A 26,350-nucleotide genomic window follows, 5' to 3' on the forward strand; every position below is an offset into this window, starting at 1 on the left:
TGCTTCCTTGCTTCTCCTTGTAACAGGTTTTTCAGCTTGTAGAGATCATTTGGGCTCCTTTGGTGTTGTATTTTTGGAGGGTACCGGGCTAATAGTCCGGCTGTCGTACAGCGACCAGACCGATCAGTCCGACCACCTGTCAGCCCCGGCTCACCAGCCTCGGCAACCTCTGCCTCCCTCCGGCCCCCGCTAGCAACTTTCTCTAGCCCTCGCTGGCAACTTTCCCCAACGGCCCTGCTCTCTCCTGGCCCCGTCGCCATGCTTCATTCCTGGCCCGCCACCAGCCGCTGCCTCTAACGGCCCTGCCGCCACACTCATCTCATGGCCTGCCTTCGCTGTTTCTCCCCAACCCTACCACCGCCTGACCCAACCCTACCACTGCTAACCTCCCTGCAGCCCCCGCTGCCCGGCCTGGCCCTACCGCCGCTGTGGCCCCCGCTGCCCGTCCCAACCCTGCCACTACTGCAACCCCCAGCCCATGTCAATGCCTAGCCTAGACTCGCCACCTGCAGTGCCCATTGGCCTCGCCACTACTAGAAACCACCACCTAGCCACCGGAGCTCCTCCCAGACACTGGAGCACCACCCGTCAGCCACCAAAGTGCCACTCTGTGGCAACCTCCACCCAAACAGCCACCAGACTACCCGTTCCTCTTTTTTTGAAGGGGGGTTTGGTATTTTGGCCATATCTTGGGCATACGGAGTCATTTTTTTGAAAATGAATAGGCATCAGAAATATGGTTTCGAGTTGGACCTCGTCATGTTGGTAATTTTTTCCAATTTTGTTGTTTAACTATGTTTATTTCCTGTCAAAGTGAGGTCTCTTTTTTGCACTCCAGGGGATGTAGAATGAGCATCTAAACTCCGTTTTTCAAAAACTTTATATTTTTGGAAAGTGTGTGTTGTGTACTTTCCATCCATATGAGTTTGATTTCCAGATTCTACTCCATGCATATTTTATTTAGTTTTTCTCTTTTTAGCACTCTGGTGGATATTGTGGTTGTTTCAGGTTCTGGGATCTCTTCTCTGAGTAGGGTGTCTCTATTTTGGTTCTCCTTTCTATTTACAGTCTTCTTATCATTGTATCTTGTATTTATGAAAATGCACTGAGAGAAAGTTCCATCATGCATTGTTTACTTGGGATCTTGCACATCTTGTGCCTTGTTGTACATGCACTAATTATAAAGTGTCATGAGGGGGTTGATGTTTGCCTTGTTTGTCATCTACCGTTGTCTAATGAGTGTTCCTTCCATGACATTCACCTCGTGATGTGTGTCAAGTGAGTGTTCCTTCCACGACACTATGTACTTTCTCTGCATCCTTGATGCTCATGGTTCTTCAACATGCAGTTCTTGTTGGCCATTCTTTTCAGTGTACCTGTCCCTCTCCCTTTTTAGCATTATGGGGAGATTTGTCCTGTTGGTTCTAATGCTTCCATGGTTCAATTGATCAACTCTTTAGGCTTTGGTTTCTCATTCCATCTGTATCTTTGAGTTCAGTGTTTGCCTTGTTTGCCATCCGATTCAAGTAGTGTCATTTGAGGGCACTCATACAGATTACAGTCTTCTCTACGTAGTCATGTTCTATTTTAGTGGAGGTTCTTCAGATCAGTAGTTATTCTTTGATAGAGTTTGCATCTATTTCATGCTTCAGTGGTGTTCTTTTCCATCTCTTTTTGGAGTAGAGTTTTTTTTCCCATGTGGTTTTCTCTATTTCTCCAGTTCATAGAGATTTCATTGTATTTGGGTACCTGATCAGGCCTTGTTGTCAGGACCCATCTTTCCTGCTTTCAGTAGTTGTTCTAGGTTTTAACTTCTCCCTAAGTCTAGCTTAAGGGCGGGTGTTAGAGTATTTGGGTATTTACTTGATTAATTAAACAATATTTGTTTAATTATTTAAGTTCCCTTTATCTCTTTTACACTTAAGCTAACTTTAGGTGCATAATAATTAATTCTTTTATTAATTATTATGTGCAAACCTAGGTTTTCCCTTTTAGGGTTTCTTGACCTATTAACGGTTGAGTTCATTCTTTCCATTGTAAGAAGAAGGTTTTTTACATTACACATTTTGTGAATATTGAGCTCTCTCTTTTTGAGCATATGTTTTGTGTATTTCTTTCTTCTATGATTTGCTTCCTTGCTTCTCCTTGTAACAAGTTTTTCAACTTGCAGAGATCATTTGGGCTCCTTTGGTGTTGTATTTTCTGAATTCCAACATATAAAACCTACCTTGGCTCTTAGTATGAAGGAGGAGTTAATGAAAATGAGAAATGCAGAAATTATTAAGCCTATAAGGCACTCAACATGGGTGTTGAATTTAGTACCAGTAAGAAAGAAAAATGGTGATATTAGGTTATGTGTAGATTTTAGAAATCTAAATGTTTCATCTTTGAAAGATAACTATTCCTTTCCTAACATGGAAGCTTTGTTGCAGAAAGTCATAGGGAATGAATTGTTATCTATGATGGATGGCTTCTCAGGCTATAATCAAGTTAAAGTTAGGGAAGTAAAAAAGTTCAAAACTGCTTTCACTACTCCTTGGGGTACCTATGTTTATGCCAGGATGCCTTTTGGACTAACAAATGTAGGAGCCACATTCCAAAGGGCTATGGGTGTGGCCTTTGAGGGTATGATTGATTATATTTTGGTAGTATACCAAGATGATATGTCTGCTTATTCTAAAAAGGCAAAAAATCATTGTGATGATCTAGGAAAGATTTTTATTAGAACACTATAATATGGCATATCTTTGAATCCTAAAAAATGTGATTTTGGGGTTACTAAAGGAAAATTGTTAGTCCATATTATCTCAAAAGATGGAGTTAGAATTGATCCAGAAAGGATTGCTGCTATTGATAAAATTCAAATCCCAAAATTGTTAAAGCAATCCAATCTTTATTTGGCCAAATCAACTTTGTGAGGAGGTTTGTTTCAAACTTCTCTGAGATCATAAAGCCTATTGCTAAAATGTTGAAAAAGGGTGCTGAAATAAAATGGACTAATGAAGCTCTTGAGGCCTTTATAAATATCAAAAGAGCCATCAAGGAAGCCCATGTTTTAAAATCGCCTGATTTCCCTAAACCTTTTCAAGTGTTTTCATTTGCCTCATTCCATACTATTGTTGTTATCATGTTACAAAAGAATGATGAGGGTCATGAACAGCCAGTGGCATTTTTTAGCAAAAAATTGCAAGCATCAAAATTGAATTATGATTTGAATGAAAAAAAAAGGCTTACGCTCTTGTGAAAGCTGTGAATCTCTTACACCTTATCTAGTTGGTGCCACTGTTATCACCTATGTGCCAAATGCTTCTATTAGAGACATCTTTAGACAATCAGAAACTACTAGAAGGAGATGTGGATGGATAAACCAAATCCAAGAATTTAATATTGATCTACAAATTACAAAGTTGGTAAGAGGTCAAGGTCTAGAAAAGTTGATGGAAGAATCCAATATAGAAGCAACACAAGTAAATCAGGTAGAGTTGGAGGATGTACAAATTAGCATTGAGAGGTGTCCCTTGTATGCAAATATTGTATATTTCTTGAAATACATGAAATGTCCTGATAACTTAAATGATATTTAGAAGAGAAATTTAAAGCTTCAAACATCTAGATATGTATTACTTAATGGAGATCTATACTGGAAAAATAGAGATGGTGTTCTTTTGTTGTGTCTAGATGAGTGTCAAGCACCTATAATTTTAAAAGATTTACATGAAGGTGTATGTGGAGGCCACTTTTTAGCTAAAACCACTGCTCATAAAATTCTTATTATTGGTTATTATTGGCCTCAAGTTTTCAAGGATTGCCATACTTATATCAGGAAATGTGAGGCTTGTCAAAAGTTTTTAGGGAAGCTTAAGTATAATGGAGTCATTCCTCTCAGACCCATGCATACAGAGGAACCATTCCAGATGTGGGGTATTAACTTCATAAGTGAGATAGAAAACAAATCTATTGGTGGGCATAAATGGATTTTGCTGGCTATTGATTATTTTACTAAGTGGTTTGAGGCCATTCCCACAAGATAGGCTACCAACAAAGTTGTGATAAAGTTTCTTTTGGAAAACATTTTGACTAGATTTGGGGTACCTCAAAATATTGTAGTAGATAATGGGATGTGTTTTAGATCATATGAGTTTTTTGATTTATGTGAAAATTATGGCATCACTTTGTCATATTCATCACCTTATCATCCCCAAGGAAATGGACAAGCAGAATCTAGCAATACAAACTTGTTGAAAATTATTAAAAGGATGTTGGGTAATAATAAAGGAGCTTGGGATTCGAAATTGACATTAGCGGTATGGGCTGACAGAGTGACATTTAAGAAGTCCATGGGATTTTCTCCATACGAGCTTGTATATGGAAAAGAAGCATGGTTACCCTTGAATAATTTGCTCCCAGTCTATAAATTTGTTGTGGGGAATTTTCAAAAGAAGTAAATTTTATGGGAGATAGACTAATGGCATTGGTTGAGTTGGATGAATGTAGAAGGAAAGCTCAGAAAAGAAACCTACAAAGATAGAAAATGGTAAAGGCTTTACATGATAGGAAAGTATGTGACAGGTCATTTGAAGAAGGGGAATGGGTGTTAAAATAGAATGCCAAAGATCAGGATAAAGGGAAACATGGAAAGTTTGATGTGCTTTGGCTAGGACCTTTCATCATTTTGGAAAAAGGTGGAGAAAACTCGTATTACTTGCAGGATACTGATGGTCAGGTGCAGGAGTTCCCAGTTCATGCGTAGTATCTTAAGCATTTCTTCTCTTGATGAGCAAGGAGTATTTTTGTATCATAATAGTTTAATTTTCTTTTTGCTTTCCATTTTCAATTTTTGGTCTATTGTCGAGAGATAACTAGGATCTTGCTAAGTCCTTAAAGAGAACATACATCCCCATAAAGAGCCACTGTTAGCACATATTTTTACAAAAAATTTTGTGCTATATGGAGGCCTTTTTCTTATCATTTGATCATTTATTGCAGGTGTTTTATATGCAGGAGCATACTAAAGAAAATTGAGTTATCCAAAGATTAACTAGCATCGCCAAGACTCCCAAACCTACGCATATAGAATGGTGGAAAAGGCTTTGGAAACTTTCAAGTGTGTTGTGCTAGCAGAGGGAAAGCCTCTATCCCAAATTGTTTGTGGGATAAGCTCATTTAACATTTAAGTCCAAAGTGGCCCATATGATAAATGTCAAAAGACAAAAGGATTTTTGTGTGAAGAAGGCTGAAGCGGATGGACCCCACGTGCATGCATATCCCGAGGAAATCAAAGTTTTATAACACACTGGTGAAAATGGAGGCTAAATCTCATGAAAGTTTGACTAATCGAATGGTGATCACAGAGGATCTGACGGGTGTCGCTAGGTCGCAAGATAGAGATGCATGCTAATTTATCCATGTGGCTTGGCAACTAAGCACGTGCTGAAAATGATGATTAATGAGTATGTAGGTTTGGATGGATCAACAAAGATCATGAAAGATATAACGACAGTCGCTATACTGTGATAGAAAATTGCATGACACATATTTCCCCCAACATAGCAATTGCCAAGGTGCCAGATTAGGTGTCATTCTGGTGGATCTTCAAGCGAATCAGGATGTGCCATGTGGTAGAGCACAGAAGAAGAACCCAGGTCCAATGGTGGATGAAATGGCAAGACAGATGGTGTCCAGTGGTAGTCGAGGTGGATCCATGGGTGAACCAAAGAGTGACATGCAGCATAGACAGACAAAGACAAGAGAAAGCCGCTCTGGCAAGGTTAAAGGCTGAGCAGATAAGGAAGATTAGATGGTCAAACAAATTGATCCAATGGTGGTCACTATACCACGATCGAAAGGTGCTCGATGTATATTCATCACGACATGGTGACTGGGTGTTGGGGCCCACTAAGGAATCAATTCAAAAAGCCTCATTTTGGGGGTGATTCCAAGCCATACTGAGGTGGTAGGATAAAGACCCTAGAGCCAATCAAAAGTAAATATGTGGCATGAATGGATGCATGGCAAACGAAAAAATGAAAGTTAAAAGTATAGCTTAGACTACAAGGAGGAAATACGACCGAAATACAGATTCCTTAAAATAATAAAAGGGAAGTATTTTGTTTTACTTGTCATATAAAATCTTTTACCTTAGATTATGAAAAAACTACCATTATGGTAAATTATCTTATTAAAATAAATATTTACAAGTGTTTAATACTTTGATTTAAATGAATTATTTTGACAAGTATTTGTATAAGGAAATAAACATTAATGATTCTTCTAATTAAGACCTAATTGAAGGTGAGATATTTTTGTAGACGTCTAAAAATGGTCAACGCTTGTGGAATCATACTTTAACATTTGCGCATTGCCTTATTTTAGGGTTTTTGTGTTGCATTAACATTTCTCCTATGATTTGCACTTGGTCTTTATCATTTGCGAGCACCGAGTCATTCTTCTGCATTCTTCATTCATCTCACCTTCAAATTTGGTCTTGTTGATAACAATCTTCAGTCATGATTTTGGTCGATCTTATCCTCTCGCATCAATGTGCGTATTCATTTGTCATCATTTTGGACATCGTTAATCCTAATTAGGGTTTTGTCCTCTTTTCAATCTTATCATCTTGTGATCGATTTGTCATTGATCATGGTCATTTTCAATCTTGTCATCTTGCAATTTATTTTGTCATCGATCCTTGTCCTCTTGTCAACTTTGTCATTTTGCAATCGATTTGTCATCGATCGTCGTCCTTCTCAATCATGTCAATTTGGATCAATTAGTCATTGTTCCTCATTAATTGGCATATTTATCAATCAAATTGTTTGTCAGCATTGGTCTTTTGTTAATCAGAATCATAATCAAATCGGTATCAATTATCCTTCATCAAGACCTAATTGTCATCCTTGCATTTTCTAATTCATCTTTTAAGGTTTCATGATTTTATTCATTTAACCTTGTTTGTCATTTCTTCCTCTAGGATAAATGGTTTATTTATCCTAAGCCTTCTCATCACAATTAAATGTTTATTTAATTGGCTAGCTAATTCCTCCCTCTTTGTGAATTAATTAATAAATGAAAAATTGTTAATTAATTCACTTAATTTCCTCATTTTCTAATTTCTCCTAATTCCTAATTTCCTAATTTTCATCAATTTCAATTTTCTAATTTCCTAATTTCTATTTCATCTATTTTTCAATTCTCTCCTATTTTTCTCCTAATTTCATTGGAATGGCATTTCAAGTTGTCATAATTTGTCATAATTGACAATGAATCAATTTTGACATAGAAATTTGTCATAATTTTGTCATAATCATCAATCAATCAATCTTGCATAGAAAGTGCAAATTTGTCATAATTTGTCATAATTGTCATTTTTTATTTGAAATTGCCATTCAAATCTCTTCATGCTAATTTGATCTTTTCTCCAATTTGTCTATAAATTGGATGAATTTCTTCAATCCCAACTAATCACTTTTTCAAACCCCTGATCCCTGGTTGAATCAATCATGCTTCAAGTACCCTTATGCTCATCTTGTCTACTTGTTTTCACATCAAGCTTATGCACTAGTAGGTGAGATCCACAAACAAAGCTATTTGAAGGAGAAAGAAGGACAATGGAGCCACATGAAGGAGACATTCAAGTTTGCAATGGTTTGCATTTGAATTAATGTCTTGTTTTCATGTTTTCATTGAATGTAATTAGGATTTATCATTGCATTTGAGTTTTGTGATTGAACTAGGCTAATGTTTCTATTTGCTTTGATGATTTCCACATTTCCTACCTACAAATAGTTCAACCAATGGTGGAATATCAACAAGTTCAATCAACATATCAATGTCAACAACCACAACCAAACATTCAAAAACAAAGGTTGCAACATGCACCAAGCCAAATTTTGAACATGTCAAACCAATTTGATCAACATCTAGTTCAAAATCAAAACTTGACATCAAACCAAGACCAAATTCTTGCCAAACAAGTTCAAATTCCAGATACAACCATGTCAAAACCTCGAAAGAAAGGTGGCTTTATTGCAAGGATCTTAAGGAAACTACCAAGTGAGTTTTTTGAGGAAGATCAAGATAATACACTTATGTCTAGCAATGCCTCATCCCCCCACAAACAAATTGACTCTCCAGTGGCATCTATCCCTACACCTTTAGAAGTTTCACAGGAACCTTCCATATTGTCCTCATCAAACAATACACCCAAGGATGAAATTATCCAAGGGCTATCCATAATTGATTGCCAAGATAATCTAATTCATGATACACATCCTTGTCATGTTTTAGAAATACAAGACCCAATGCCACCATGCACTTTATTGCCATTACCTATTTTAGAGGACCCCATTTGAAGTCCCTCTTCCTCATGTTCAAGCATTGATTCCTTGCCAGAATCCATCACAAATGTTCAAAGTGTATTTCCTTCATGCCAAAACATTGATCCCTTGCCAAAATCCCCCATGCATATCCAAAGTCCAACCCCATGTCAAGAGGATAAATTAGAGCACGAAGAAATGAGTCCTAAAGAAGATCAAGATCCTGACACCTTATCATCCCATCCAATTGTTGACCAGGATCCCATTTCCCTAGACACTCGCAATGATTCCATTATTCCTGTCCATTCTATCCAAGAACACAACACCCTTTCAAATCCCATTGGCATTCCACTTCCTAAGAAAGATCAAGATATCCCTTCCATCCTTTCCGATGATCCCATTAAAAGTCAAGAGCAAAGCACTTTTAAAAAGGATTCCAATGATCTTCCTCCTTGTCAAGATCAAATTATTCCTTTAAATCCTCCACAAGAGTCTTTTGTTCCTCCATCTCCTTGTCTTAATGCTCCATATACACTCCAAGATCACGTTTCTTTTGATGATCCCATTATTTCTCCCATTCCATCTCTTGAAGAGCCTATCATTGAACCATGTCCACCACACAATCCTAGTCTCCCTCACAATCCTAGTCCCCCTCATGATCCTAATCCTCCTCATGATTCTAACATGTCAGTGCAAGATGTTCATGAACCCTCGACATGCATAATGGGTTCTTCCACTTTGGTGCAATCCGATCCACTTCAAGATCTCATTATTTCTCTCATATCATATCCACCTCATAATGGACTCGCGTCTTCTTCCCAAAGAAAAGAGTATCCTACAAGTCAAGATATTCATAAAGGCAAAGGAGTAGACCTTCATGAGAAAGAACTCCTCAATATGAAACAAAATGTTAAGGGTCATGTCTACACAACTCACTCTCAAGACGTTGGTACCCCTACTAAATCCAACATTCCATCAAAATCAAAACATACACCTTCCCCATCATACTTTCCATCCATCTTAGGTCCTTATATCCCTTCATCCTCTATGCAAGGTCAGCAAAGGCACACATCCTTGAGTAAATTTCATCAATCCAAAAGAAGTCCACTTTATTCATATCCATCCATGCATTCCTTTCCCCCTCCAAGCAATTTGGATAGCAAGTATAAAAGCCAAAAGTCTAAAAATCCACATGTATTCAAGGATCAACATGTCCAATATAATCGACATGTCAAAACAAAGAACAATATGATTTATAAACAAAAAGAAATATCCAAAAGGCCACAAAGGCCCACTGAGCAAAATAAAGCAAAGTCAAAATCTATATGGGTTCCTAAATCCCTTGTGCAAGTTATGTGTTCCAAAGAACAACAAAAGCATGAAAAATCCAAAACAATGTGGGTTCCTAAGCGGTTCCTTGAAGCACAAAAACAAAAAGAAAAATCCAAATTGGCATCAAAAGTTTCTATTCCTCCATCCAACCCTCTCAAATTTGTTCCTCCATCACCTTCTTCATCCATTTTGGGCCCTTATGTCCCAAAATCCCAAGCGATTCCTCCTTCCAAATCTCAATATCCAAAATACATTTTTTCTCCATCAGTCCATCACCCCTCAAGGTGTGTTCCAACGTTGATCTTGCCTTCATTTCCATCCAGTGAATCCCAATTCTTCCAATACCCTATCCATTATCCAATGCATATTTTCCATCCTTTGATCCCTTTGATCCCATCCTTTGCATAAATCCTTGCCTTAGTTTCATCTCTTTTTCCATGTCCTTATCTTACCAACGTCTTTGAACATACTTTTAAAGGTCATGGTCCATTTTTTTTTCAAGGCTACTATCCAAACAAAATGATGTTTGAGTCCTTCTTCCATCCCTTATCATGTGTCCAACTTCTATTGAAAAAGCCAAAATACAAAAAAAAAAAAGTGAGAAAAAAAAAAAGACAAAAAAAAAAGTAAAGCAAAAATAATTCATCCACTGGTGAAAACATGGCAAACAGGTGCCTTGGGCAAGTACCATGATGAAAACCTGGCAAATAGGCATCATGCGTAATTTATGAACTTCTTGCATACCACACTTGGGGGCAGGTTTTATCCTATCATATCCTTTTGCCCTTCATTATCCTATCATACCATGTCATTACCCTTCATATCCTATTGTCCCTCATGTCTAGTTTCTCTTTCCACCTTTGATCTTGACAAGGCTAAGGATCTTCATGAGCATCATGCTTGCAGCTTTTAGTCCATCATAGCTTTTGGTCATTTATCCATTTGCTTATTATACCCTTTCATCCATATTCCCTAGCTTATTGCAACTTTCTGCCACTATCCCTTAGCCAATCTCGACCTTTAGTCCATGTCCCTTATCCATTCTTGGTCTTGTTTATCCTATCCATATCTTATCACTATCCATACACTCTTTCTATCTCTTGATCTTGATCTAACATAAGGACATGAAATGCAAAACATATTTTTCAAAAACCTCTTGACATGTCCCTCATGCCATGTCACTGCTTTACATTGTCATATCCAGTCTCTTGTCCCATCACGCAATAGCCCTTGAAAATTGCATCTGTATTGTCTCCATGATCAAAGGCCTTTTTCTTCCCTCTATCCACCATCATTTCAGAAAGCCTATTTATTCACCTGTCATATTCCTTGCCTTGCTAGACACTGGGGGCAAAAATCATAAAAATTGAAAAATGTCCTAAAATAATTCAAAAAAATTGAAAAATGTCCTAAAATAATTCAAAAAAATTAAAAAATGTCCTGAAATAATTCAAAAAAATTGAAAAATGTCCTGAAAAAATCATAAAAAATTGAAAAATGTCTTGAAATAATCCAAAAAAATTGAAAAATGTCCTGAAATAATCCAAATTTTTTTAAAAATGTCCTGAAATAATCCAAAAAAATTGAAAAATGTCCTGAAATAATCCAAAAAAATTGCAAAATGTCCTGAGATAATCCCTAAAAAGTCAAATAAAGTCCAAAAAAAAAAAAAGAACAAAAAATTTGTAAAACCTCGAAAAGCAAATTAAAAATATCCCCTTTGTGCATAAGACAAATCACTGAGCATCCCTCCAACGACACGCAATCACACACTATGCTTTATTGAAATCACGCATTAACAAATGAACTTTTTCAATCAAACTAGACATTCAAACTAATCACAATTGTTATATCAATCGATCAACATCAATATCATTCGTCCTTGGCACACTATCATGGGTCGTATACAGGGTGTGGTATACTCGAAACCAAACTATGTCTTGTCTTAGATGGGGTACCGCATTCCCTGAAACCAGACAACATGATCATCCTATCAACACTTTCAACTTTTGACAATGAAGATCAAGATGTTTGTTTGACTTGTTGGAATTAGTGAGTCTTATCATTTACTGATTTATCTCCGATCATGTTTTTATGTTGCTCGATGATGTCACTGAGTGATTTAGAGTGACCGGGATGGTTCATGGTCCTTTTCTTTTTTGTTGTGATTGCTGATTGTCTACGATGTGTCTGTCTTTTGCAAAAAGGATTGCATTTCAGCTCTGGCCTTCAATGCCATGATGCTACGCATCCATTTTGCTACATTAAAATAAAGGTTCTCACCTACAAAGTGCATTAGTGAAAGCAAGTTTTTCTTCACCTCTAACTGTCCTTTGTCTCATTTCTTCTTACTAACATTTCTTCTATCAGTTTGGGTAGTCAGTTCAGTCTAGTTCTCCGATCTCCACACAAAAACACATAAGTTGCATCCTGCATCCATTTGGTTAGTACATTTTCATCACATCAAGCATCATATCAAGCATTTTATCCATTTCATATTATAAATGCATCAAAAATACATAAAAATATATCCATACATGTTCCACAATAAACAGTGCATAAGTCATCCATACATGGAAAATAACATAAGTCATAACACATTGCATCCCATCATATCGATGCATATCATATCATATGTCAAAATAATATCGGAGTACAAAATTGGACTGTCCATCCTAAGTATGGCCTGCAGACTGACTATATAATGTCACACTACATAATGTCATCTGTCTTTGTCCTAAGGAGCACATGCCTCTGTCACTGGGTGCTCCCTCTGTCCTCCTCATCCCTGCCATGTCTCTAGGATGATGTCCCTCCTACCCCTGGTCCTGGCTATGGTGGTCTCATAGGTCCACTCACCCCCATGCTGCTCACTGACCTCTGAGAACATGCCCTGCTCTCTGTCCTCGATCATGCTCGATATGATGCTGCTCTCTACTCTAGTGGAACTGCACTCTCATATAGTGTCCTCCAATGGCGTATCTCCTCTCTAGTCTCTACTAGCATCTGTGCCATCTCCCGTGCACTGGCATCCCTAATCGACCCAATATACTCGGTGACTCTCTGTTCTTCTCGCTGTGCCTGAGCTATTGTTGTATCTTGAGCCACTATTAGTCTGGCTATCTTCACTCTGAACTGATCCTGCTCCATCCTCAAAATAGCATTCTATCTCTCTAATGTCACGATGTGATCATGCTGACTCACTATGGTAGCCCTGCACATCTCCATCTCCTCTATTCTAGCCATCTCCGGCTCTATGGGTATATCCTGCAATGACTCCTGATCGACTGAGTCTAGCTCATAATCATCATCCCCTTCATCATCTCCATCCTCGTCATCCCCCTCATCCTCATCACCACCCTCATCCTCCTCGTCCTCATCATCTCCCTCCTCTCTAGTGAGTGGGAAGTCCTCCTGTCTCCTCGGTACTGGAATATCAGGATTTGTCAATGGCACTGGCCGTCGTCATGCAAACCATTGCTCATACTCCTTTTTCGTCCCGGTGTCCACCACATCTGATCTCCAATCTCACTATCTCCATTGTAGCTATGTGAAGTCAGCATATGCTATGTGTGGCTGAATCATCCTCCCCCACTGACTCGTCTCTCTGTGAGATCGGGCAAAGTGTGCAGTCCCTTTGGGTACATCCTGCCTCTCTCCAAACTGTCATCTGACTCTCTCTAGCAGGTACATCTCAATCACCCTCTGGCAATTCACTGGTCACCCAATCAGGTATCTCTCCTGTCTGCAATATGATAGCTCATCACTATCATCTGACCATCTAGGGCAATCAAGATATGGCCTCCATGTGAACTCTCTCAATTTGTCTAGCTCATGTCGCCAATACAATATGTATCCCAAAGGACTCTATCTCAGTGCTCCCCCATAGCAGTACACATATGGTCGGTGTGGTAATACCTGTCTCTCTGCAATCGGTTGACATATGGCTATGTGCTCAAATGCCCATACCTATAACAATGTGACTCCACAGCTCAAAGTTTGAACCCCCTGATATGCTATCTGATGCAACTGAAAATATAGCATAGCCAGTACACATGGTCCCCATGCATACACCGTCCCCTCTGTCACCATCCACTCTAGCACTCTTCCCCATCCAATAGGGAATCCATGTCCTCATCTGTCCCCTGCTAGTAGGCATGCTATCACCACATATCGTCTGATGCCATGGTCTCCCAGTCAATCTCCCTCTCTACGATATCCAGATCATCTGTGTCACACTCAAATAATCTGCACAATTCATCTCTCCCTGTCACTGGGTCATACTCTATCATCTCCCCATGAATCAGAATGTGGAGGATATGCCATACATCCTCTAGTGTCACAGTCGCCTCTCCAGTCGCTAGATGGAATGAGGAGGTCTCTGAATGCCATCACTCTGCCAATGCTATAAGTAGTCCTGTGTTTGCCCTAATCTTAGGCATGAATGCGATATAGTATATTTTGAGTCCTGCTAGTGTATCTCTATCCATGCTTCTGAGTCTATGTCGTAACATGAAGCAGTCTGGTCAGTTCTCCCACATGATCAATGGATACTGTCGACTCTGCATCACAATTGGGGCACATTTTGTCAATTTTAGGGTTTGCTCCTATGGGCTGCATTTCCTTGTTTCATGTCCAAATCAAGGAGTTTCTAATCTATTTTGACCTATCCTATTCTTATCCCCCCTTTTTGGCTTATTCGCATGCTATTTTTGACTAAATTAGGGTTGCCAGAGCACAACTGCGCCTGTGTGCTAAGTCCTGCACCTGTGTAGCAACAAACTGCACCTGTGTACCCTACACAAGTGCATAAGACCCTACACAAGCGCAGGATGTGCTCACATAGGTGCAGAAGTTAGTTTCTGCATTCTCTGTGGGCCCCGCAATGTCCTACAAGCAAGTCAAATTCATAAAATTGACAATATGGGTTTTTGAGATACATACCACTGCTCCCATGTCGTCCGATCGTCTGTATGTGCGTACATGTTCCCCAAGGTGATCTGCCATGGGAATGTTCGCCATCTCTCTGCAAGTGTCCTTTTCCAGAGCAACAAATTCTCCTCTTTGGCTAGTGCAAATGAGCAATTTTCACTCTCTTTGTCTCATTTATAGGCCTTTGTCAGTGCATAGATGGACGTGCACTCTCTCCATCTTATGCTGGTTACAGTCTTTTGCACCATCAATTTCTTGTCCTTTGTGTATCCGATCTCCGATTGTCAGTCCATTCGATCCTATAATTTTTATCGATCAATTCACTTCTTTTCTTCATGTTTCTGGCCAATTCCTCGAGGGGGCATGCATATGTCATTGTCAGTTGTCTAGGGCATTTTCATTATTGTTCTTTGAAACAATGCTTAAACTCACATTGTCTCAAAGAGGGGCAAAATGTAGACGTCTAAAAATGGTCAACGCTTGCGGAATCATACTTTAACATTTGTGCATTGCCTTATTTTAGGGTTTTTACGTCACATTAACATTTCTCCTATGATTCACACTTGGTCTTTATCATTTGTGCGCATCAAGTCATTCTTCTACATTCTTCATTCATCTCGCCTTCAAATTTGGTCTTGTCGATAACAATCTTCAGTCATGATTTTGGTCGATCTTATCTTGTCGCATCAATGTGCATATTCATTTGTCATCATTTTGGACATCGTCAATCCTAATTAGGGTTTTGTCCTCTTTTCAATCTTATCATCTTGCGATCAATTTGTCATTGATCGTGGTCATTTTCAATCTTGTCATCTTGCGATTTATTTTGTCATCGATCCTTGTCCTCTTGTCAACTTTGTCATTTTGCAATCGATTTGTCATCGATCGTCGTCCTTCTCAATCATGTCAATTTGGATCAATTAGTCATTGTTCCTCGTCAATTGGCATATTTATCAATCGAATTGTTTGTCAGCATTGGTCTTTTGTTAATCAGAATCATAATCGAATCGGTATCAATTATCCTTCATCAAGACCTAATTGTCATCCTTGCATTTTCTAATTCATCTTTTAGGGTTTCATGATTTTATTCATTTAACCTTGTTTGTCATTTCTTCCTCTAGGATAAATAGTTTATTTATCCTAAGTCTTCTCATCGCAATTAAATGTTTATTTAATTGGCTAACTAATTCCTCCCTCTTTGTGAATTAATTAATAAATGAAAAATTGTTAATTAATTCACTTAATTTCCTCATTTTCTAATTTCTCCTAATTCCTAATTTCCTAATTTTCATCAATTTCAATTTTCTAATTTTCTAATTTCTATTTCATCTATTTTTCAATTCTCTCCTATTTTTCTCCTAATTTCATGGGATTGACATTTCAAGTTGTCATAATTTGTCATAATTGACAATCAATCAATTTTGACATAGAAATTTTTCATAATTTTGTCATAATCATCAATCAATCAATCTTGCATAGAAAGTGCAAATTTGTCATAATTTGTCATAATTGTCATTTTTGATTTGAAATTGCCATTCGAATCTCTTCATGATAATTTGATCTTTTCTCCAATTTGTCTATAAATTGGATGAATTTCTTCAATCCCAACTAATCACTTTTTCGAACCCTTGATCCCTGGTTGAATCAATCACGCTTCAAGTACCCTTATGCTCGTCTTGTCTACTTGCTTTCACATCATTCTTATGCACTAGTAGGTGAGATCCACAAACAAAGTTGTTTGAAGGAGAAAGAAGGACAATGGAGCCACATGAAGGAGACATTCAAGTTTGCAATGGTTTGCGTTTGAATTAATGTCTTGTTTTCATGTTTTCATTGAATGTAATTAGGATTTATCACTACATTTGAGTTTTGTGATTGAACTAGGCTAATGTTTCTATTTGCTTTGATGATTTCCACATTTCCTAGCTACAATTTTAATCAAGGAATTTGATTGGCTTATCTTTGTGTGCAGAAAATAATGAGAGGATGATGAATATTTGCTGAAAATTTTTATCAAGACGAAGATTGGAAGGCACATTATTAATGCATGATTTAGTATTTTTTAAGGGTTCTCATTTGTAAGTTTTATTAAACCAAAGGGTGTGTCCTTTGGAGGGAAACTGTTTGTAACTCCTTTTTGTATATGAAAGGGTGTGTCCTTTCATATATGCCTTTTGATTTACATACTTATAGCGAGTCATTTTTTTATGTAAAAAGGGGGAAGTCAGAAGAATGACATAATGTTGTAGGGGTTTGATATCACTTTGTATCAGAGAAGTCTATAGGAAGAAGAAGTATCATTTTGTGCAAATGATCTGTAATGAAGTATTTACAAGTGCAACTTATGTATGCAATTATTTCCTAAAGATTAATATACAAGGTTCATTGTCTCTTTTTTCCAAATATTGTGTACATTTTTGTGTTGATGAGTTATCTTTGTCCTCTTGATAAATCTATGTATAGATTTGCTATGATGTGAGTCACACATCGTTGCATTAAGTGAAAGATTGAGTTATTATTGTTTGTGTAACGCATATTGAACCTTCATAGTTGATGAGAAATCATCTCTTGAGTTGATGAGATATTTTGTCCACAAAGTGTCATATATATATTCCCGGATAGAGGCACTGGTTTGTTATTGATCTTTTAAGGTTTTGATTTGTATGCATTCAAGGTCCTTGATAGAGAAACATTCTTCCCAAATCCTATATAAAGTGATCTATGCAGACTTTATTTAAGTCCCGAGAGCAATCTCATTTTCAATATACATTCACAATCATTTATTTTCAAAGCATCCAGTTAAAGCACATAATAAAGCATAGTTGCAGAACAATATTTTGCCAGTTGTGTGAACTTGCTAGAAGGTTTAAATCCACTATAAATAACCTATTTTGTGCTTGAGAGGAAGAGGCACACCCACCTAGGTTCAATGGATCATAAAGTGTAGAGGGATTTTTTCTTTGATCATCCCTGTTCGTTGGCCAAGGCCGATTGGACTACTTAAGGATTTGGCAATTTTTTTGGTTTTCCAATCTATGGTTTTGGGCACCAACACTTCCAATCGACACAAGTTCTTCTTAACAACTACTGATTACTTTACCCAATGGTTCGAGGCAATTCCTCTTACATACACCACTAGAAAGAAAATTGCAAAATTCATGTTCAATTACATTATCTGTAGATATGGGATTCTGATGTGCTTTGTGATAGATAATGGATGTCCATTTAAAAATCAAGAAGTGAAATAATTGTGTGATAAATTTCAAATACAATATAGATTTGCAACACCATTTATCCACAAAGAAATGGACAAGAAGAGGCAACAAATAAGACAATATTGAAGATCCTTAAGAAAGTTGTTACTAACACAAGACAGGACTGGCATCTCTAGTTAAATCCCACTCTTTGGGCTTACAGAACAGGAGTACACACCCCTACAAGAGAAACACCATATTCCTTGGTCTATGGTACAAAACCAATACTCAGGCTATTTAAATAGAACTACCATCTCTAAGAGTCTCCTTACAAAACATCATATCAGAGGAAGACTATCGGGTGGCAAGATTACAAGAGCTAGAAACGCTTGATGAAAAGAGACAAACTGCTTTCAATCACCTGCAAGGTTATTAGAACAGACTAAGATGGAGTTATAATAAATGAGTCCACCCAAGAAATTTTGAAGTGGGAGATCTATTTCTCAAAAAGAACCAAAGGAATCTAGCAAAACGAGAAAAGCCAGGGAAGTTTGAACCTAACTGGCTAGGTCCTTTCATCATAACAAGGGTTATAGCCAATGGAGCATACAATTTGGCTACCATGGAGGGAGATCCACTCTCTGACCCTATGAACAACATGCACCTTAAATGATATTATACCTAAGGGTTGGGTTAGTTTAGGTTTTACTTTCTGCTTGGCATATCATTTTATTTAAAGCACCGCATCACATATAGTTTCTTTCCAAGCACACCATATTGATTTTCATATAGTAGCATCAATAAAACAAGGCAACTATCCAAGTTGGTCATATGTTTGCATTTAAGAGAAGAAAGGGTCATCTCCTTTCTTAGATATTCAGGCATGAAATCTTTGAGATCCTAGGGTCATTCATTTTCAATATTACCCTGTGATGATGCTTTACTTATGGTTGGGTAGTGATTTCACTATTTGAGACTTGTTTATCCAAAATCTATCAATTTCTATATCTCAAACACAATAAATCTCTAATTCATTCTAGAAACCTAGTTAATCATATGGCTAGTGAAAAATCTAAAATTCTACTTCAGAGTTGTTGTAACTGTCACACCCAAGTAGGTTTCATTACTTACAAGTCAAGGCAAGAAAATAATAAAAGGAAAAGAGCTATGCTGAATATTCATCTTAAGGCAAAAGGGCAATGATATATAATTGAAATATCATGCATACAAAGTGTGACAAAATGCTTAAATATGGGAACATGCAAGTAACTCCATTAGGGATATCAACGCCTGCTGACAATGGAGAAATATTTGAGAAATTACAATCCACAACCTCATCAGAGCTCTAAAAGCTTGTTGCCAGTGAGGCTCTATTTAGGATGCTTTTGAAGTCAAGATAATCCACGTAGCTAGTCATATAGGATGCTAAGGATCTTTAGTGAACATAAGAGCTGAAATTAACTTATTTGCACACACATGGGCAAAAGAAGATCAAAGTTTCAAGAACTAATGGGGAAGTTTTCCGCATCTCCATTTGTAAGTCCTAGTCACTAAGTGTGTTAATTTGGATGTTCCAAAAGACCTTAAGGTTCGATTGACCACTTATCTAGGAAATGTTTTGCACATCCAATTCAATTGGTGTATTACAAAAGGCTAAACAAACACAGTCAACCTTGTTCAAATAGGAAATGCATATTCATCATGCATATTGCATTAACATAGTTCATGTTGAAAATTCATTGTCTCCACATGCATTCTATAGATCATTATGTCATATAGGTTTGCACACTAGGGGCATAACTGAAAAAATCCCAAAAATCATAGAAAATCCTGAAAAAATCCTAAAAATCACATAAAGTCCTCAAAATCCAAAAACAGTGAAAAACCTAAAATCCAAAAATAGTGAAAAACTCAAAATCCAAAATCACATAAAATCCTTCTCAAAATCTAAAAACATTGAAAAAATCCTTCAAAAGTCCAAAACACTCAGAAAAAGTATGAAAATACCAAAAACATCTACAAAATTTCCTGAAAAAAATCAACCAAAAATATTCAAATATCAATCCACATAATCCAAAAACATCGAAAAAGCTCTTGGAAAAGAACTAAAAATAAAAAAATCAATCAACCCAAAATATACTTGCAATAAAATGTATTGCGAGAAACAAATACCCTAGTAGATATCTAGTAAACACTTCACATGAAGTTAACAAAGGCTATGACTCTCTAGTCAAACATCTGCAATCAACTGATCAAATTGTCTTATCAATCGTAGCATATCCATATTAAGTGATCATTATCTTGTCTTAAATAGAAGAGGATACACTCGAAATCAAACAGATCAATCTTAAATGAGATCCACAACTTTCTGAGATCAAACATTATCAACCATCACATCAAGCAACTGAGAAGGAAGGCACAAGGTCAGTATAGCTACTGAATTTGTTTGGGTCAGTCTTTATCTTTTATCATTTGGCGACAGATTATGTTCCTATGCTACTCAGGGATGTCCACAAGGGAATAGAGGAGCAATGTTGGGCATTATCTTTTTCTTTGTTTGTTGTTTGTGGTGTGAACCAATGAAGTTCTAGGGAAATTTCTCTAGTGGGTGCCTGTGATAGGAGCATTCAGCTTGTGAATGCCACACATACCTCGACCCCTAGTGTATTTCCCAGAATGGAGGGGTTCACTCCTTATCTGCTACATGTTTGTTTCTTCAATGAGATATCTTTACATCTTGCTTCCTTATACCTTGGTGTGCTAAGCTTCATTGTTCAATAATAAGTCCCAGTGATGAATATATATTGTGCAATAAAATAAATGACATGGGTTTGTGATTCATTCAAATTTCATTCTCATCTCATTTGTTTCTTGATAGTCTGTTGATTTCCCATCTTCTCTCTAAATAGTGATTTCTTTCTAATATCATTCTTTCATCAATCTCTTCTCTCCTTCATCTTACTAACATTTCTTCAAGATAAATCTAAGTTAAAAAAAAATTCTGACATTATCATACAAAAAAATACATTCATATAGATACCGTTGCATTCATAAACATCGGTCAAAAATGCATACATATAATACCCATTGCATTCATAGGCATCATTCATTAAATCATATAGAAACAAATTGCATTCATAAGAATCATTCATAAATCATGTAGTAACCATTGCATTCAAAAAACATTCATGAATCATATAGAATCATATAGACATACATCATATAACTCATAGCATCATATAAACATACATGGAAAATAAAGTATAATAGATCATCGCCAAAAAACTATATCAAATATATATAACTCAAAAATGATAATGTATATCAATACAATAAACAAGCTCGAAGGCTCAGATAACATGATCAAAATGTCTCAATCAACACTACCTCTGTCAGTAGGTGGATCATGTCTACTAGCTCCTCCCCCAAGATGTCAAGGTGGTCCCATAACACCACCATTACTAGTCCTCCATATGGAAATCTTACTAGAACTAGAATGACCTCTCACAACACTAAAACTAGGAGCTCTCTATCCCTCAAGTACAGTGTCATGATAAAGCCTTTGATAATTAAAAAAAGCCTCCTGTATAGCATAGTAAATTTTGTTAGACTGACTTCGTGCATCAGTACCTAGAGGAAAGTGTTGATCGTAGGCAGCCTGAATCATTTGTGATCGTCTGACTGCCTCATCTCTCTCCCTCTGGAGATGATCCCTCGCATCCTCTAAAGCATCATAGTCTACATGATAGGCCTCTCGCTCGACATCTCATCTAGAAACCTCCTCCTCTAGACTCTGAATCTGTGCTCTAAGAATTTACAGATCATCATCATCCCTATCACCCACCTGTCCCCCCCACCCTCTACAGTAGGCACATCCTCCAACTCCAGCATCTCATCATCATCATCACTATCCTTGCTACTTGATGACCCTGATGAATCATTGTCATCTTCGCTACTAGTAGACTTGATGTCTCCACCAATGTATATGTCCTTGTCTCCTCCTCCCTCATCTCCTCCCTCCTCTCCTACCCTAGCTCCTCCACCCCCCTCATCTCCACCCTCATCTCCTTCACCCCCTCTCCTCCTTTGGCTCTCTTCCCCAAGTCTATCCTCAATCTCTGCCTAGGATGGTGAATCTGTTGTACTGTAATCAAAATAGTAGGATCAATGAGTGGAATAGGCCTATGTCTGGCCCACCATGCATCATACTTTGGTGTAGTCCCTAGATCCGCTGAACCTCTACCCCTATCCTAGAGTAACAACTGAAGAGCATTGAACTTAGTAGAAGAAACATGCGACTGAATGCAAACCCCCTAGTTTGATACCTCATGAGATACAAGAGAAAAATAAGTAGTAACCACTAGTGTCACTTGTATGTGCCCAAACTGTCTCAGTACTCGACCTGGGAGATACATCTCTATGATTCGTTGTGTCTTGAATGTCCTACCAATTAGATATCTTTGTTATTAGCACAATGGCAAGTGTACTACATCATCTGCCCAACTGAGGCAATATAAGTAAGGTCTCCAAATAAAATGTTGAAGAATGTCAAACTGATGCCTCCAATACAAGGTGTTACCCGGTGTGTAGGGGAAAAAGTGACACTAAGCAAACATGCCCTAATCTCACTTTCAATCACACACTTGTGGAATAGGAAAGAGCCTAGAGGTATCACACAATTGGCTACTTCTTTTTGTGGAAGAGAGAGCCATGGGCTACCTATTAGTATTTCTATTCCTTTATTGCAAATGATAGATAGAATGATGCAAGTTCAACTACTAGCCCTAGAGTGCAAGTATGAACTAGTAACAAGATTGCAAGATTGAGATTAAGTGATGAAAAGCTGTAAACACAAGAACAAGACAAGAATGTAGATACGTACCTAGAGTTAAAATCTGAGTGGAAATGTTTGGGATGGGGGTGTGGGCGCCACTTTCCTGATTCTGCCCCTGAAACTGCTCCTAAAACTGCTGTTTTACAACCTGGAAAATTGTCGGAAATGCTGAAAATTGTTGTCTGACAGAAGGACAAGGGCACCCAGCGCCCCTATCCCAGAGACTAGGGCGCCCAGCACCCCTGTCCTGGCAGGACCAGGGCACCCTATGCCCCTGTCCTAGCTTTCTGGGTTGGAATTCGGTGTGAAGTTCTGTCTCGGTCTACTTCCGTCGAATCTGCAACTTGCGGCGTCCTTCGGATTCAGAAATCTGCACTTATATCTGAAAAGGGTTGTAGGGTGACTATATAGGGTTTTGCTTTAGTCAAACCCCCACTTTGGTGATTTCCACCTCCACGAATAGCCAAGTTGTATTGTAAAAGTAATGTGTGTGCAGACCTTGTGTGTGTGCAAGATCCCAACCCCAAGGGAGGGGTACAAGCCAATCTTCAGTCGGTGATCCCCTATTGCTCTTCAATGTCTTCAAAGCCCTAAATGGATGAATGAAATTGATGAATGCTTGATGGATGGATGTTGAATGTTGTTGAAGTCTTCAAAGATCTGCTCTTTCACTGTGTAGAAGGCCCCTGAAAACCAAAATTCAGATCCTTTCTAATGAAGAAAGAGAGCTCTTATATATGAAACCCTAGGTTTTAATTTCAACTTTAGGCCGACTTAGAGATTGAATCTCCCGCCAATTTCTTGGGTTTAAGCTTTATTTTATGATTGGATCGCGCTCCTAAAATTTCAGGAAAAATGTCCTGGACCATGTGCACGCCGAGCACCATGGTCCCGACAACTTTTCACCAAATTTTCAGGGCCGTTAGATATGATGATTTTAGAGCGAATCCTGAAGTTACAGCTGATTTTGAGATGTTTTGACCCCCGAAATCAAGCCCCCAAGTTCAAAATAGGACCTAATTAGGGTTTTTGATTAAATGACGTATTGGAAGAATAAAATGAAAGAGGCACACTTTAATGAAAGGGCCCAACTTTATAATGTGGAAGATGATGAAATAGGACCTTAGACCTAATTAATTTGATTAATTAAGTGCTAAAGGGGAAATGCAATGCAAAATGCAAAATGCCAAGGCGGGTGCTAAACTAGGTGTGAAATTGTACTGCTTTAGCAAGTGCGTACAATTTACGACGCTACATTTAGCCCCCACTTTAGCGGTCATATGAGTACTACGTGCATATGCAAGCTAAAGTACAGAACAGTAAACATTATTTGAAAAAGGATATATCCATAAGTCTGTCGAACGAAGCCCCCAGTGGCATCTATAGTACACAGTTAGGAACCGCACCCAACAAAACACACGTTAGATCACAAAATCACCTAATGCTTACTAAGGAAGGTGATGAAAATTCGAGGGTAGCTATATGCCCCCCCCTGTTTCGGCTTGCTAATTTTAGTGAGTTGAAACAGGGTATCATGTTTACGACTTCGAATTGTTAAAGAATATTGATGACAAATGCTCACAAGAAGATTTGATATGAGATCAAAAACTAAAGGAGAGTCATTTGGTAAGAAAGAGGACTAAATCTCAATTCCAACACAACAAAGAGTGTGAGGATTTGAGAGTTCTTTAACACAAGGTGAAGGATGTAAATGGAAACAAAATGCAAAGAGAAGAAAAGAAAGGAAAAAAGCATGAATACACACATTGGTGATCCATGAGAAGAATAGTGAGAGAGAAAACATGGACTTCTCGCCCCTAGATCTTGTCTAGGTGATCCATTGGGAAAAAGGACATGTAAGGGAGGAGAGTGAGAAAGTCTAGCCTTATGCCGCTAGTTCCACTCAACCTTGTGCATGTGTGTGTAAGGGAGGTTAGAAGCACCTCATAGGAGTTTATGCCCAAGTATGCTACAACCTATATATGTATAGTACAAAAGCGTGACATCTCGCTCTAAGAGTCTGTGCTCTGGTTCCGAGAATAATCACCTTGCATAAAAGAAAAATGGAGACATCTCGCTCTAAGAGTCTGTGCTCTGATTCCGAGAATGACCCATTGCTCAAAAAGTGCAATGTTTATGTCATAAGCAAAGTAGAACAAGGATACCTACCTTCATCACAAAAGAAGATACCCCAAAAATGCAACAATGTCATAGATCCAAGCAAGAGAGTTTTGCACTCTTTAAGCAAGGATAAGATAGTTGAAAAGGGATATCTTGTAGTATGTGTAAAGGAGATCCTTAGAGGAGAAGAGATCTTTGTACAAAAGATACCTATCCCTGAGAGGAATTGTCTAAGAAGAGAATAAGAATGCAATACTTCCTTCTTTTGCGAGGTGAAAGTGATTCTTAATGAAGGATGACGCTTTTTTTAACCCAATTGGGAGAGTGAATTCATTATGGATGTATTTTACCAAGTGCAAAAGAGGTTGTAGTCAAGGACATACACCTCTTGTAAGACAGAATCCTTGAACAAACAACAACAAATGCATACAAGGAATAACATCAAGTAATAAAGTTCACACCATCCACGAAATAGGAAAAAAGTGGATCCTTAGATAAAAATAAGGAAAGATCATTGCCTCCCAAGGACAAGGACAATGAGAAGGACTTACACAATCTTCTAGGGAGAGATTTAGACATAAGCAAAATGTACTACATACTCACATGAGTTCATGCGAGCAAGACATTAGTGTATGTAAAATGCTCCTCACAAGAAGTGGGTAGGATAAGAAAGAGAATACACATCTTCTCCCATATCTAGGAAAAGAGGATTCTAAAGAAAAGATGATCAATATTTCCACACTATTACCCCAAAGGGAAATTTTAACCATAAAAAGAAGAGATGTATGAAATCACTCTTGTCCCCATAGGAACAAGAGATAACATAGAAAATTAGGCTATTATGCTGCTTCCAAAAATATGATTGCACTTGAAATTGTACCATCATGAATGACAATGAGCCCCCAGTAAATGAGCTACCAATGTCACATAATGATGAGCAACATAATAGCCATTAATGTTATTCAAAGACATGATAGATTGGATGAGGTATTTGAATATGACATGCTAAATGCTCAACTATAAGTGAGATCAAAAACATGTATAAAGTGATAAAAATTGAAGAAGAAAAGTCACAAGAAATCTTAGAAGAGGGATGAGTGTAATTTATTAGAGCCTTATCCCTGGAGGAAAGGACTTTATGATGAATAGGAGATAAAGATTCATAATTGGATTTAGAAATTTGAGGGGAGTCATAAAGAGATTTGTTCATTGCCAAGATTTCCTTATGAGGGGAATGAGAGTTGATAGAAGTAGAAGATGATTTAGTTGAAGTGAGATCATCATCACTACTAAATATAGCATTCACATTGAGAGATGGTCTTTTAGATGCTTTGGTGGGCTTAGAAAGATTATATCCAAGTCCAAATGAATATCCATGCATGTTATGTTCTAAAGGAACTTTAATTCCTTGTTCATTTGTGCCACAACCATTTCCACTATAGCCACTCTTAGCCAAAATATGAAAACCACGACCATAACGATTAGCCATTTCAGAAAGAAAAGGTGGTTTTTCATAAGACAAAGAATCAAATTCTTCAAAATTAGAGGTGTGAGGAGAAGAAGTTTGAGAAGCAGCCACAAAATTATTGCTCATAGGTTCAGGTAAGACTGATTGATCTCTA

The 26,350-nt window shown here is 37.7% G+C and overlaps 1 protein-coding gene across 1 annotated transcript in view; it reads right to left on the reverse strand.

The window, feature by feature from the left end:
- Positions 1–314: 314 nt before the first annotated feature.
- Positions 315–26,350, reverse strand: part of LOC131858303 (uncharacterized) — a 60,414-nt gene continuing 34,378 nt past the window's right edge. The window contains exons 3-4 of the mRNA XM_059211502.1: positions 21,618–21,895; positions 315–462 (exon numbers count right to left, since the gene is read on the reverse strand). Of these exons, the coding sequence (XP_059067485.1) occupies positions 315–462; positions 21,618–21,895 (426 nt within the window). The remainder of the gene's footprint in view (positions 463–21,617; positions 21,896–26,350) is intronic.

Source organism: Cryptomeria japonica, chromosome 9 (genome assembly GCF_030272615.1).
Source record: "Cryptomeria japonica chromosome 9, Sugi_1.0, whole genome shotgun sequence".
In the NCBI taxonomy this organism is placed as follows: Eukaryota; Viridiplantae; Streptophyta; class Pinopsida; order Cupressales; family Cupressaceae; genus Cryptomeria; species Cryptomeria japonica.